General features: G+C 39.8%; 1 protein-coding gene across 4 annotated transcripts in view; it reads right to left on the bottom strand.

The window, feature by feature from the left end:
- The window catches only part of LOC128649089 (serine dehydratase-like), a 151,604-nt gene that overhangs the window by 43,892 nt on the left and 93,032 nt on the right, over positions 1-14,680 (bottom strand). For all 4 annotated transcript variants that reach the window (XM_053702150.1, XM_053702152.1, XM_053702148.1 and 1 more), the window contains one exon: positions 2,284-2,323. In XM_053702150.1, the coding sequence (XP_053558125.1) occupies positions 2,284-2,323 (40 nt within the window). The remainder of the gene's footprint in view (positions 1-2,283; positions 2,324-14,680) is intronic.

Here is a 14,680-nt window from a genome sequence, read left to right as displayed (position 1 = left end):
GAGCTCTATTGTAGATTATAGTTATGCTTCCATTGCAATGAAGTCATTATAGTTAAAATTATATGAAAGGATGTTTTGAACTTTTTGTATAAAAAAAATATCTGGTCGAAATCTTTTTATTTGTAACAATCTTGATAGAACAATACATATACAACGTACAGATTATGTGGTTATACTTAATTGCTAATATGTACTAAGAATATATATAAAAAAATGTCCCTTGTGACTAAAGGGATTTTTTAATATATATTCTTAGTACATATTAGCAATTAAAGGGACATAATACTCATATGCTAAATCACTTGAAACTGATGCAGTATAACTGTAAAAAGCTGACAGGAAAATATCACCTGAGCATCTCTATGTAAAAAAGGAAGATATTTTACCTCACAATCTCCTCAGCTCAGCAGAGTAAGTTCTGTGTAAAAAGTTATACTCAGCTGCTCCCAGCTGCAGGTAAAAAAATAAAAAAATGAAGAAATGAACAGCAGCCAATCAGCATCAGCAGTGCTGAGGTCATGAACTCTTTTACTGTGATCTCATGAGATTTGACTTAACTCTCATGAGATTTCATAGTAAGCTGAATAGGGAAATAATTTGAGAGTGCTCGAGGCTCATCCCCTAAGATGTCCCAGGACAGACATACTAATATGCTGCTTTGAAATCCTTTACAATGGGAGGTGGCTACTGAGGAACTTTTGAGGTAAAATATCTTTCTTTTTACATAGAGATGTTCAGGTGATATTTTCTAGTCAGCTTTTTACAGCTATACTGCATCACGTTCAAGCGTTTAAACATTTGGGTATTATGGCCCTTTAAGTACTGATTGTAAAAGACAATTAAAGGGATACTTAAATATCAAGATACATTTACTGCTATTATCAATTTTGCTTAGTTCTCTTGGTATCATCTTTGTCTTTTGCAATCTGGTAGCAGTGTTTGCAACAATGGTTAAAGCAATATTATATATTGTTGCAAACACTGCTGCCTAGACTGCTATTTTGCACATTTCTTTGGTCCTATCAGCCTTTCTGGCCTTACTCTTCAACAATGGATACCAGCAACAACATTTGGGGAATTCTCTGTTCTGTTCTCCTATCAGTTCTCTGCAGCTCTCCTTTGGTGAGGCACACCTGTGCGCCCATATTTATCATAAAAAGTTGTTTTTTCTTTGCGCTTCTCCATAGGAGAGCTGAGGAGAACTAATGATAAATTTCTCTAGTCGGATTAGTATATATAAGCCAATAGAAATATTTATACTGTCTTCTTAGTAGCTTTGTTAACGCCCCTCTTCAACAAACTGTCATGTAAGAAAATAGATCTACATTTTCATTGTTTTTGTGCTTCAATTTTAGTGCTTCTTTTATATCTTATTTTAATGCCCCAATACTATAGATATAATTATTGTGCTTTTGTGTTATATATTATTTTGGCTCCCAATTATATATTTTTGATCACCCCAATATAAATTATTATTGTGCTCCAATAAACATTATTATTGTGCTTTGTTATTAGATCATTTTTGCACCTTGTTGAGCCTTTTTTTCTAAAATTGCTTCTACAAGTGGGTAGAGAATAGATTTCTAATGCTGTTTTCCACAGTAGCTATGGAGAACTTTAATGCAGTAACTTACAGGAAAACTTTCAGTCCTCTTTAGGAGAATATCAATTATAAATTTGTAACTTGGAGAATTAATGAGGAGAGCTATATGAATAATCTAATTAAACCATTTTTTTGAAGAACATGTTCTCCAAGGAGAATGGGAACAGAGTAGAAGAATTTTACAGTCGAACTTGCCCAATTTCAGGCCCATTTTTTTAATGATAAATAGGGGCATTATTTCTTATGAGAACTTTTAGGAGAAAATATAAGAGAATATGAATGATAAATCGAGCCCCAAGAGAACAAAGCAAATTTGATAATAGAACTACTTGAATAGTTGTATGTGCTATCCAAATCATGAACATTTCATTTTCATTTAATGTCCCTTTAAGTAGAAAGTATTAGACTGAAACAAATGGTGCAACTTTTCTATTACTTGATTGTAATTTATGTTTGTTCGTTATGTTAGACAGGATATGCCCATAAGTGTAATAAAACAATTACGCAAAACATTTATGCAAACAGCAGATCCAAATTCAAATGGACTTTAGTAAAGTTTTGAATATGAAACCTACTCAATATTGAAAGCTAAAACATCAACAGAATACTGCACAAAATGAGAGAATATAGGAAATAATGCAAAAGTGAAGAAGACAAAATACACACACAAATGATGGTACCTGATGAGCAGATAATCCTTGTGTAACCCTTCTTGGATAGCTAAAGGAGAGAAAGGTATTAGATTATATCTAAACTATATGCATTTATATATAGATTTAACTCTATGCAATGTGTATGTTCTTTCATTGCAGTTTGTATAACTGCACTCTGCTGTGTGTAGTATGTATCTCTGGACATCTGTATGGTGTGTGTGCCAACTGCGATCTTGTGCAGTGTGTATTGTTCTGTTAACACTCTGTGCTATGTACATTTCTCTGTTGTCTGTCCTATATACATAACAGTGCATCTCTGTAGCATGTCCGGTTTTTTAATTTTTTAATTTTTTTTTTAGATTACCTTTTTTTTCAAATGTTATTTTTTTCTTTTTTGCTGCCATTTTTTTTTTAAATTTTGCGCGTGCGGCGTGCCAGGAGCGGGAGGGGACTGAAGGAGGGGCGGAGATCAGTCAGTGAGTGTGCAGGTAAGGTGCAGAGTGGGAGTCACAGGCAGACGCATGATCCATCGGCGCAGCGCAGCCAGAGTCCGAGTCGACGACTCACTCTCACTGTGTCTGAGTCTGACTGTCAGGGGGGGCTGGCTGGGGGCATAATTTTATTGCAGGGGGGGGCTGGCTGGGGGCATAATTTTATTGCAGGGGGGCTGGCTGGGGGCATAATTTTATTGTAGGGGGGTTGGCTGGGGGCATCATTTTATTGCAGGGGGGGCTGGCTGGGGGTATCATTTTATTGCAGGGGGGGCTGGCTGGGGGCATCATTTTATTGCAGGGAGGGCTGGCTGGGGGCATCATTTTATTGCAGGGGGGCTGGCTGGGGGCATCATTTTATTGCAGGGGGGGGGCTGGCTGGGGGTATCATTTTATTGCAGGGGGGCTGGCTGGGGGCATCATTTTATTGCAGGGGGGCTGGCTGGGGGCATCATTTTATTGTAGGGGGGCTGGCTGGGGGCATCATTTTATTGCAGGGGGGCTGGCTGGGGGCATCATTTTATTGCAGGGGGGGCTGGATGGGGGCAAAATTTTATTGCAGGGGGGGCTGGCTGGGGGCATAATTTTATTGCAGGGGGGCTGGCTGGGGGCATAATTGTTTTTTTTATTATTATTATTATTTTTTAAATAATTTTTTTATTGAGGTTATGCAGTGAGAAAACAACATACAATGATAAGTATGGAACAATTAATGCTCTTACATAGTTTGTAATAAACATTTTCGAATACATAAAGGCAATCAGAATCAAAAACATCAAAAAGTACAGCAATGCCTGATAGCAACTTAGCTTCTTAAACCTCGAGTTTTATAGATATATTAGCAAGATTGGCTGACTAGATAGAAGGCCTCTCATTGACCTATCAGCTAGAAGAGGATGGAATAACATATGATAGTCAGGTCTGCGGCCTCTGAAGGGCCTAAGAGTAGCATATGGTACAAATGTTATATGGGGGGAAGGGATTTCAGCGGGCGAGAGCCGCTTATTAAATGGGGGGGAAGATGGAGGACGGAGCCAGATAGAAGCAACACTTGTGAGCAATGGTTAGGTATAGAATCTTATTGTTGTCTGGGGGGCAAATATAGGGTGAGATATCGGTAAAAGTCCCATGGCATTGGTATGCTTATGATTTATAAACACTTAAGTGATATAGCACTATGGGGAAGTTTGGGGCTGACATGTAAGTTGATATAGGACTAGGGATATATACTGGACTTATCTATAGTAGTTTCAACCAAGACCTATCAATCTATATAGTAAATAATGTTTTGTACTTAGGCCGTTAGATTAGGTAGACAATTAATAAATATATATACAAGTAGTAATACCCACCTCTCGTAGCTAGGGAGAAAGAGATCATTGTCATGATAACAGAAAGTATGTACACGTGGATATCTGACTTTGCTGCAATATGACTAGTATCATCAACATGAGCTAAATAACTAGCTAAATATAAGAATAACATATTTCTGAGAGCCTGCAGCAGGCAAAACATTATCAGATGAGATAGCTTGAACAGAGTAGCAAAAATCCCACAAGAGACATGAAAAATACCACTAACTACCATTATATATAATATGTTCGACTAGCAGGTAATCAATATGGATTAATGATGACACCAATATAGAAGGGTCCCAGCCCCATGGAGTAAACACCTTTCACTGCTGTGAGGAGATGTAAAATATTTGAGGATAACATACCTTCTCATAAATATACTATTACTTGTAAATATGAAAAAACAGTGGTCTTGACAACCCATCTTCCAAGCTAAATTACTTAGGACACCCGTCTAGAGGACCATATTCTTAAAATAATGGTTAAAGGGCCACTAAACCCAAAATCTTTCTTTCATGATTCAGATAGAGAATATAAATTTAAACAACATTACAATTTACTTCTATTATTTATTTTGCTTCATTTTTTTAGATATCCTTAGTTGAAGAAAAAGCAATGCACATGGTGAGCCAATCACACGAGGCTTCTATGTGCAGCAACCAATCAGCAGCTGCTGAGCATATATAGATATGCTTTTCAGCAAAGAATCTCAAGAGAATAAAACAAATTAGATAATATAATTAAATTAGAAAGAATTTAAAATTGCATTCTCTTTCTAAATCATGAAAGAAAAAATGTGGGTGTCATGTCCCTTTAACTATAGCTGCGCATGAGTACATATACCCAATCACAAATTAGGTTAGAGGAACTTCTACTATCCTACAACTTATAAGTGAATTACTTAAGGAAATAAGATGTCAACAGGCGTTATCTACTTCTTTTTCAGAACAGTGAGTTGACTCTATAAATCCTATCCCCATGCTCTCCCATATTAGGAGACATTTGAACAGAATTTACAATCAACCCCAGTAAGTGCACATATGAATATGAGAAGAGCAAAACGCTGCCCAGCACTGGGGAATACTGAAATGACTATCTATATACAACTTTGCTCCTATGAGGGTATATTTCTGTCTATGGCTAAGCAATATCACAAACAGAAAGAAGTGACAGCATAGATATTTATTGTTGAGACAGCAGGACAAACAGCAACATTTCGAGACTTCTGTCTCTTTGTCAAGCTAATGTGTACAATAAATTCAAATACCTTATATAGCAATCTACCACCAGGTGGCGCTAAAAACACAGGTAAGAGTTAACCTTTTATATACTAGATATACTTATCATATAAAACACATAAATTATGTACAAAAAATACTCAATGATTAGCACCTCAATTATATAATTCAAAATTAATGATAGAATTTAAAGTGCAATGTACAAAAAAATACTCAGAAATTGTCACCTCAACTATTTTGTTCAAAATTAATGATAGAATTTAAAGTGCAATGTTAAATTCAAAATTCAATTATCAGAATATTTTAATAATTGGACTTTAAATTTTAATTTTCATTCACAGAAATGATGTCCCTAAAGAAACACTGACAGGTCCCAGTCCTAATTCATGCCATTGGGATACATGGTACCCAATTCATGAATCCAGAACGCTTCTCTCTGTTTTAGCATTTTCTCCCTGTCCCCACCTCTACGTAATTTGGGGACATGGTCAATAATCTGAAAACGAAGTTGATTTATGGCATGTTTTTTATCTAAAAAATGTTCAGCGACTGGAGCTTTTAAATTTTTAATTCTTATAGAGCTTTTATGCTCTATAATTCTATCGCGTACACACCTTGTTGTCTCTCCAATATAGCTCCGCCCACAAAGACATTTAATTAGATAGATAACATAATCAGTGTTGCAGGTATAGTATCCCCTAATGTGATATTTTTTCCCATTACATTAAATAAAGGACTATCATACTGTCCAAAGCAGAAATGTAACTTTTTCAGATTACAAACTGATTTATTTAAATTTTTTAGTTCCTTAAAGTTAAAAGCATTCTTTAGTAATATTCCGTATCAAAATAAGCCTAAAGTGCAAAATAAAGAAATTATTTCTATGCAGCAACTTGGTTTACGCAATAAGAGTGCATTCATTCCCAATCAATTAAACCACAGTGTAGAAACTTACATAGACTTAGTTAAAAAGGATGTTGAACATCTTAGACATATTACTGAAGCTAATGAAAAATCTAGTCTTTGGAAATATTGTCAAAATAATCAAAAATTAATGAATTTTAATAAAAAGGAATTTGATACTTTGGAAGCAATAAAACTAAAGCGAGATATCATACTTAAAACAGCCGATAAGGGTGGAGCTTTAGTTATATTGACTAAAAGTGACTATATTAATGAAATTTACAGGCAATTAGAGGATACCACTGTATATAAGAAACTAACAAAAAATCCTTTATTCTCTATACAAAAAGAATTGGATCATGTATTAAATACAGCCTTTAAAAAATAATTTGATAGATGAAGATCTTGTCAGGTTTCTAACAGTGAAACACCCACACACTCCAGTTATGTATGTCCTTACAAAGATACATAAAAATCTTGAGACCCCCCTGGCCATCCCATCATTGCAAGCACTGACTCTGTACTAACAAATGTTTATTTTTTTTGAGACCGGATGTTTAGACCTTATGTGGAACTGTCTACCTCTTTCATTAAAGTGAATGTAAATTTTGATGCTAAAGTGCCTGGTTTTTAAAACTTTGATTAAAAATAGGGGCACTTTAATTCATCAAAATTTTCATTTCACTCCTGTTGTGAAAAAAAACTTACCTTTTAATCTTCACAGCAGCTCCGGCTTCCTCCACCCATTTCAAAGCCTCTTCCTGGGTCTAAAATGAGGCATCCGGCTTCCTCCAATTACAGCAGTGAATCAGACACTGAATCCCCCGGGGGGGAAGCTGTGATTGGAGGATGACCTATCAATCATTTCTGACATCATAAATGGCTTGTGAGACCGGAGGAACCTGGAGCTGCTGTGAAGTTTAAAAGGTAAGTTTTTTGTCACAACAGTAGTGAAATGTAAACTTTGATGAATTAAAGTGCCCCTGTTTTTAATCAAAGTTTTAAAAACCAGGCACTTTAGCATCAAAATTTACATTCACTTTAAGGATACCAGTGATTTCCTTCTCAAATTGGATACCTTAAATTTTTCTTCAAGTAAGTTTATTCTTTTTAGTCTAGATGTAGACAGTCTACATACTTCTATTACACATGCTAGCGGTCTGGGAGCTATAGAGTCAGTGCTAGCTAATGATACCAAATTGAATAGACAAAAAGTTGACTTTCTATTACAGTTACTTGATATGGTACTAAATTGCAATTATTTTCTTTTTGAAGATAATTTTTATATGCAGATCCAGGGAACTGCCATGGGTTCCAACATCGCCCCAAACTACGCCAACATCTTTATGAATATATTCAAAGATTATTTTTTTTTTGTAACAGTTGGCTTACACTATGTGGCGCCACCTGGTGGCGCTACATAGATGACATCTTCGGGGTGTGGCTGGGCGACGTTGGAACCCTAATGGCATTTGTGGCAGATCTTAATGCCGCTACTAATCATATCAAATTCAAATTAACATGGAATGAGGAAACTATTGAATTTTTGGACACCAGAGTTATTAAGGATGGATGCACTTTAAAAACTGATTTATTCAGGAAAAGTACTGATCGTAACAGTTTGTTACACTATGACAGTGCACATTCACCATCCCTGATAAACTCTCTTCCAAAAAGTCAACTTTTGAGAGTCAGGTGCATTGTCTCTGATCCTAATTTAGTAGATGCTAGATTAGTAGATATGGGTCAAAGGTTTATAGAGCGATGCTATCCGCCAGCTCTAATCAAAAAGAAATAAAATCTGTTTTGTCTACTCCAAGAGAAAGTCTATTACAGACTACAAATAGGAGAAAGGAGACTGACAAAGACAGTCGACTAGCCTTTGTCTCAGAATTCTGCAGCCTCAGTCCAGCCATACAAAAAATAGTAAGGAAACATTGGGATATATTGAGTGAATGTAACCCTAACATTCTAGAATTCCAGAAACCACCAATGCCTGCATACAAACGTAGCAAAAATCTCCATGATCATTTAATTAAGGCAGATATAGGATCTAGAACATCTGTGAATCAAAGATTTATAACTACCAATAGATGTGGGTCATATGCATGCCTAAACTGCTCATGTTGCGGAAATCTGATTAAAGGTCCTGTGTTCTACCACCCATGTAATGGGAAAAAATATCACATTAGGGGATACCTGCAACACTGATTATGTTATCTATCTAATTAAATGTCCTTGTGGGCGGAGCTATATTGGAGAGACAACAAGGTGTGTACGCGATAGAATTATAGAGCATAAAAGCTCTATAAGAATTAAAAATTTAAAAGCTCCAGTCGCTGAACATTTTTTAGATAAAAAACATGCCATAAATCAACTTCGTTTTCAGATTATTGACCATGTCCCCAAATTACGTAGAGGTGGGGACAGGGAGAAAATGCTAAAACAGAGAGAAGCGTTCTGGATTCATGAATTGGGTACCATGTATCCCAATGGCATGAATAAGGACTGGGACCTGTCAGTGTTTCTTTAGGGACATCATTTCTGTGAATGAAAATTAAAATTTAAAGTCCAATTATTAAAATATTCTGATAATTAAATTTTGAATTTAACATTGCACCATAAATTCTATCATTAATTTTGAATTATATAATTGAGGTGCTAATCATTGAGTATTTTTTGTACATAATTTATGTGTTTTATATGATAAGTATATCTAGTATATAAGAGGTTAACTCTTACCTGTGTTTTTAGCGCCACCTGGTGGTAGATTGCTATATAAGGTGTTTGAATTTATTGTACACATTAGCTTGACAAAGAGACAGAAGTCTCGAAACGTTGCTGTTTGTCCTGCTGTCTCAACAATAAATATCTATGCTGTCACTTCTTTCTGTTTGTGATATTATTACCTCTTGACCTTGGAAGCAGGTCACTGTGACTTTGCATGATATTACCTGTGTGCTGGACTTTCTTCATTGCTTTATGGCTAAGCAATACTCAGTTAGAAATGTGGCATTATGCAGATATATATTACCCTATGTAATATAAGAATAGAGAAACCCCCTAGGTGATCTAAATTGTCACGTGACTGTTGACTCAATGCATACCTAGCTGAATCACTGTATCTCTGCCACCTATACAGGTCATATTACAATTATCTTATGTGAGACAAGTAACATGGGTACTAGTAACAACTGCAGGCCTCACTCCTTACCAATTTAAAATAACACATTGCATAATAAATACACTTACCAGAGCATATGATCATCTATAACAGTGCAGCAACCAACTAGTGTTATAGTATTATAAAGAAAGCCCTGTCCTTATATGAGGAGTGTAAAAGAAAATAACTGCACCTTTAACAAAAGCTTATATACCCAACTGCTAGCAGGAGTGATGCACGACTTATCTTAGTCCTAACGTCTAAAAATAAGAGTATTGGGACAATGCTTTAAATTTAAGACCTGTAATCCAATTTGATAATAGCATAACTAAGTTATAGCCCTTTATAACGTGTGTACCGTAGGTTTGTTAATCAGACAATGTAGGGGGTAACTTGAGGTATGATATGAGTATAGGTATATACCCTGGTAGTTTACTCGCTATTGAATTAAAAAAAAGGGGCATAATTTTATTGCGGGGGGCTGGCTGGGGCATAATTTTATTGCAGGGGGGGCTGGCTGGGGGCATAATTTTATTGCAGGGGGGCTGGCTGGGGGCATAATTTTATTGCAGGGGGGCTGGCTGGGGGCATAATTTTATTGCAGGGGGGGCTGGCTTGGGGCATAATTTTATTGCAGGGAGGCTGGCTGGGGGCATAATTTTATTGCAGGGGGGGCTGGCTGGGGGCATCATTTATGGCTGGAGGCATAATTTTATTCATTTTATTGCAGGGGGCTGAGGAAATCATTTTATTGCAGGGGGTTGGCCTGGGAGCTTAATTTTATTGCTATGGGCATCATTTATTGCAGGGGGGCTCAGGGCATTATTTTATTGCTGGGGCATCATTTTATTGCAGGGGGTATCATTTTATTGCAGGGGTGCAGGGAGCATAATTTTATTGCAAGGGTGTTGCTGGAGGCATCATTTTATTGCAGGGGTGCTACTAGGGGCATCACTTATGGCTGGAGACATAATTTTATTGCAGGAGGGCTGGGGGCATCATTTTATTGCAGGGGGCTGGCTGGGGGCATCATTTTATTACAGGGGGCTGGCTGGGGGCATCATTGTATTGCAGGGGGGCTGGGGGGCATCATTTTATTGCACGGGGCATCATTTATTACAGAGGGGGGCTGGGAGCATAATTTGATTGCAGGGCTGCTGGGGGCATCAGTTTTTAGCTGGGAACATCATTTTATTGCAGGGGGCTGCTGTGGGCATCATTTTATTACAGAGGGGCTGCTGGGGGCATCATTTATGGCTGGAGGCATAATTTTATTGCAGGAGGGCTGGGGGCATCATTTTATTGCAGGGGGGCTGAGGAAATAATTTTATTGCTGGGGGCATCATTTTATTGCAGGGGGCTGGCCTGGGGGCTTCATTTTATTCCTATGGGTATAATTTTATTGCAGGGGGCTCAGGGCATTATTTTATTGAAGGGGGCTGGGGGCATAATTTTGTTGCTGGGGTATCATTTTATTTCTGGGGTGATGGGAGCATCGTTTTATTGCAGGGGGCTGGCTGGGGGCATCATTTTATTACAGGGGGCTAGCTGGGGGCATCATTGTATTGCAGGGGGGCTGGGGGCATCATTTTATTGCACGGGGCATCATTTATTACAGAGGGGGGCTGGGAGCATAATTTGATTGCAGGGCTGCTGGGGGCATCAGTTTTTAGCTGGGAGCATCATTTTATTGCAGGGGGCTGCTGTGGGCATCATTTTATTACAGAGGGGCTGTAGGGGCATCATTTATGGCTGGAGGCATAATTTTATTGCAGGAGGGCTGAGGGCATCATTTTATTGCAGGGGGGCTGAGGAAATAATTTTATTGCTGGAGGCATAATTTTATTGCAGGGGGCTGGCCTGGGGGCTTCATTTTATTCCTATGGGTATAATTTTATTGCAGGGGGCTCAGGGCATTATTTTATTGAAGGGGGGCTGGGGGCATAATTTTGTTGCTGGGGTATCATTTTATTGCTGGGGTGCTGGGAGCATAATTTTATTGCAGGGGGGGCTGGGAGCATCATTTTATTGCAGGGGGCTGGGAGCATCATTTATTGCTGAGGCATAATTTATTACAGAGGGGGGCTGGGAGCATCATTTTATTGCAGGGGGGCTGGGAGCATAATTTATTGCTGAGGCATAATTTATTACAGAGGGGTGCTGGGAGCATCATTTTATTGCAGGGATGCTGGGAGCATCATTTTATTGCAGGGGTGCTGGGAACATCATTTTATTGCAGGGGGGCTGGGAGCATCATTTTATTGCTGGGGCATAATTTTTTACAGAGGGGGGCTGGGAGCATCATTTTATTGCAGGGGTGCAGGGAGCATTATTTTATTGCAGGGGGCTGGGAGCATCATTTTATTGCAGGGGGGCTGGAGCATCATTTTATTGCAGGGAGGCTGGGAGCATCATTTTATTGTTGGGGCATAATTTATTACAGAGGGGGGCTGGGAGCATCATTTTATTGCAGGGGTGCTGGGGGAATCATTTATTGCTGGTGGCATCATTTTATTGCAGGGGGGCTGGGAGCATCATTTTATTGCTGGGGCATAATATATTACAGATTACACATTTTATTGCAGGGGTGCTGGGGGGAATCATTTATTGCTGGGAGCACCATTTTATTGCAGGGGGGCTGGGAGCACCATTTTATTGCTAATGCATAATTTATTACAGAGGGGGCTGGGAGCATAAATTTATTGCAGGGGTGCTGGGGGGAATCATTTATTGCTGGGGGCATCATTTTATTGCAGGGTGCTGGGGGCATCATTTTATTGCATGGTGCTGGGGCATCATTTTAGTGCTGGGGCATCATTTTATTGCAGGGGGGCTGGGAGCATCATTTTATTGAAGGGGGGGCTGGGAGCATCATTTTATGGCTGGGGCATAATTTATTACAGAGGGGGGGCTGGGAGCATCATTTTATTGCAGGGGTGCTGGGGGGAATCATTTATTGCTGGGGGCATCATTTTATTGCAGGGGGGCTGGGAGCATCATTTTATTGCTGGGGCATAATTTATTACAGAGGGGGCTGGGAGCATCATTTTATTGCAGGTGTGCTGGGGGCATCAGTTTATTGCTGGGAGCATATTTTTATTGCAGGGTGGTGGGGGCATCATTTTTATTGCTGGGAGCATCATTTTATTGCTGGGAGCATCATTTTATTGCAGGGTGCTGGGGGCATCATTTTATTGCAGGGTGCTGGGGGCATCATTTTATTGCTGGGAGCATCATTTTATTGCAGGGGGGCTGGGAGCATCATTTTATTGCAGGGTGGTGGGGGCATCATTTTATTGCTGGGACCATCATTTTATTGCAGGGGGGCTGGGAGCATCATTTTATTGCAGGGGGCTGGGACCATCATTTTATTGCTGGGGCATAATTTATTACAGAGGGGGGCTGGGAGCATCAGTTTATTGCTGGGGGCATCAGTTTATTGCTGGGAGCATCAGTTTATTGCTGGGAGCATCAGTTTATTGCTGGGAGCATCATTTTATTGCAGGGTGCTGGGGGCATCAGTTTATTGCTGGGGCATCAGTTTATTGCTGGGAGCATCAGTTTATTGCTGGGAGCATCATTTTATTGCAGGGTGCTGGGGGCATCATTTTATTGCTGGGAGCATTATTTTATTGCAGGGGGGCTGGGTGCATCATTTTATTGCAGGGGGAATCATTTATTGCTGGGGGCATCATTTTATTGCAGGGTGCTGGGGGCATCATTTTATTGCTGGGAGCATCATTTTATTGCATGGTGCTGGGGCATCATTTTAGTGCTGGGGCATCATTTTATTGCAGGGGGGCTGGGAGCATCATTTTATTGAAGGGGGGCTGGGAGCATCATTTTATGGCTGGGGCATAATTTATTACAGAGGGGGGGGCTGGGAGCATCATTTTATTGCAGGGGTGCTGGGGGGAATCATTTATTGCTGGTGGCATCATTTTATTGCAGGGGGGCTGGGAGCATCATTTTATTGCTGGGGCATAATTTATTACAGAGGGGGCTGGGAGCATCATTTTATTGCAGGTGTGCTGGGGGCATCAGTTTATTGCTGGGAGCATATTTTTATTGCAGGGTGCTGGGGGCATCATTTTATTGCTGGGAGCATCATTTTATTGCAGGGTGCTGGGGCATCATTTTATTGCTGGGAGCATCATTTTATTGCAGGGTGCTGGGGGCATCATTTTATTGCAGGGTGCTGGGGGCATCATTTTATTGCTGGGAGCATCATTTTATTGCAGGGGGGCTGGGAGCATCATTTTATTGCAGGGTGGTGGGGGCATCATTTTATTGCTGGGACCATCATTTTATTGCAGGGGGGCTGGGAGCATCATTTTATTGCAGGGGGGCTGGGAGCATCATTTTATTGCAGGGGGCTGGGACCATCATTTTATTGCTGGGGCATAATTTATTACAGAGGGGGGCTGGGAGCATCAGTTTATTGCTGGGGGCATCAGTTTATTGCTGGGAGCATCAGTTTATTGCTGGGAGCATCAGTTTATTGCTGGGAGCATCATTTTATTGCAGGGTGCTGGGGGCATCAGTTTATTGCTGGGGGCATCAGTTTATTGCTGTGAGCATCAGTTTATTGCTGGGAGCATCATTTTATTGCAGGGGTGCTGGGGGGAATCATTTATTGCTGGTGGCATCATTTTATTGCAGGGGGGCTGGGAGCATCATTTTATTGCTGGGGCATAATTTATTACAGAGGGGGCTGGGAGCATCATTTTATTGCAGGTGTGCTGGGGGCATCAGTTTATTGCTGGGAGCATATTTTTATTGCAGGGTGGTGGGGGCATCATTTTATTGCTGGGAGCATCATTTTATTGCTGGGAGCATCATTTTATTGCAGGGGTGCTGGGGGCATCATTTTATTGCAGGGTGCTGGGGGCATCATTTTATTGCTGGGAGCATCATTTTATTGCAGGGGGGCTGGGAGCATCATTTTATTGCAGGGTGGTGGGGGCATCATTTTATTGCTGGGACCATCATTTTATTGCAGGGGGGCTGGGAGCATCATTTTATTGCAGGGGGCTGGGAGCATCATTTTATTGCAGGGGGCTGGGACCATCATTTTATTGCTGGGGCATAATTTATTACAGAGGGGGGCTGGGAGCATCAGTTTATTGCTGGGGGCATCAGTTTATTGCTGGGAGCATCAGTTTATTGCTGGGAGCATCAGTTTATTGCTGGGAGCATCATTTTATTGCAGGGTGCTGGGGGCATCAGTTTATTGCTGGGGCATCAGTTTATTGCTGGGAGCATCAGTTTATT

This window comes from Bombina bombina, chromosome 2 (genome assembly GCF_027579735.1).
Source record: "Bombina bombina isolate aBomBom1 chromosome 2, aBomBom1.pri, whole genome shotgun sequence".
NCBI classification, from domain to species: Eukaryota; Metazoa; Chordata; class Amphibia; order Anura; family Bombinatoridae; genus Bombina; species Bombina bombina.
This window is presented reverse-complemented; position numbering and strand designations above follow the sequence as displayed.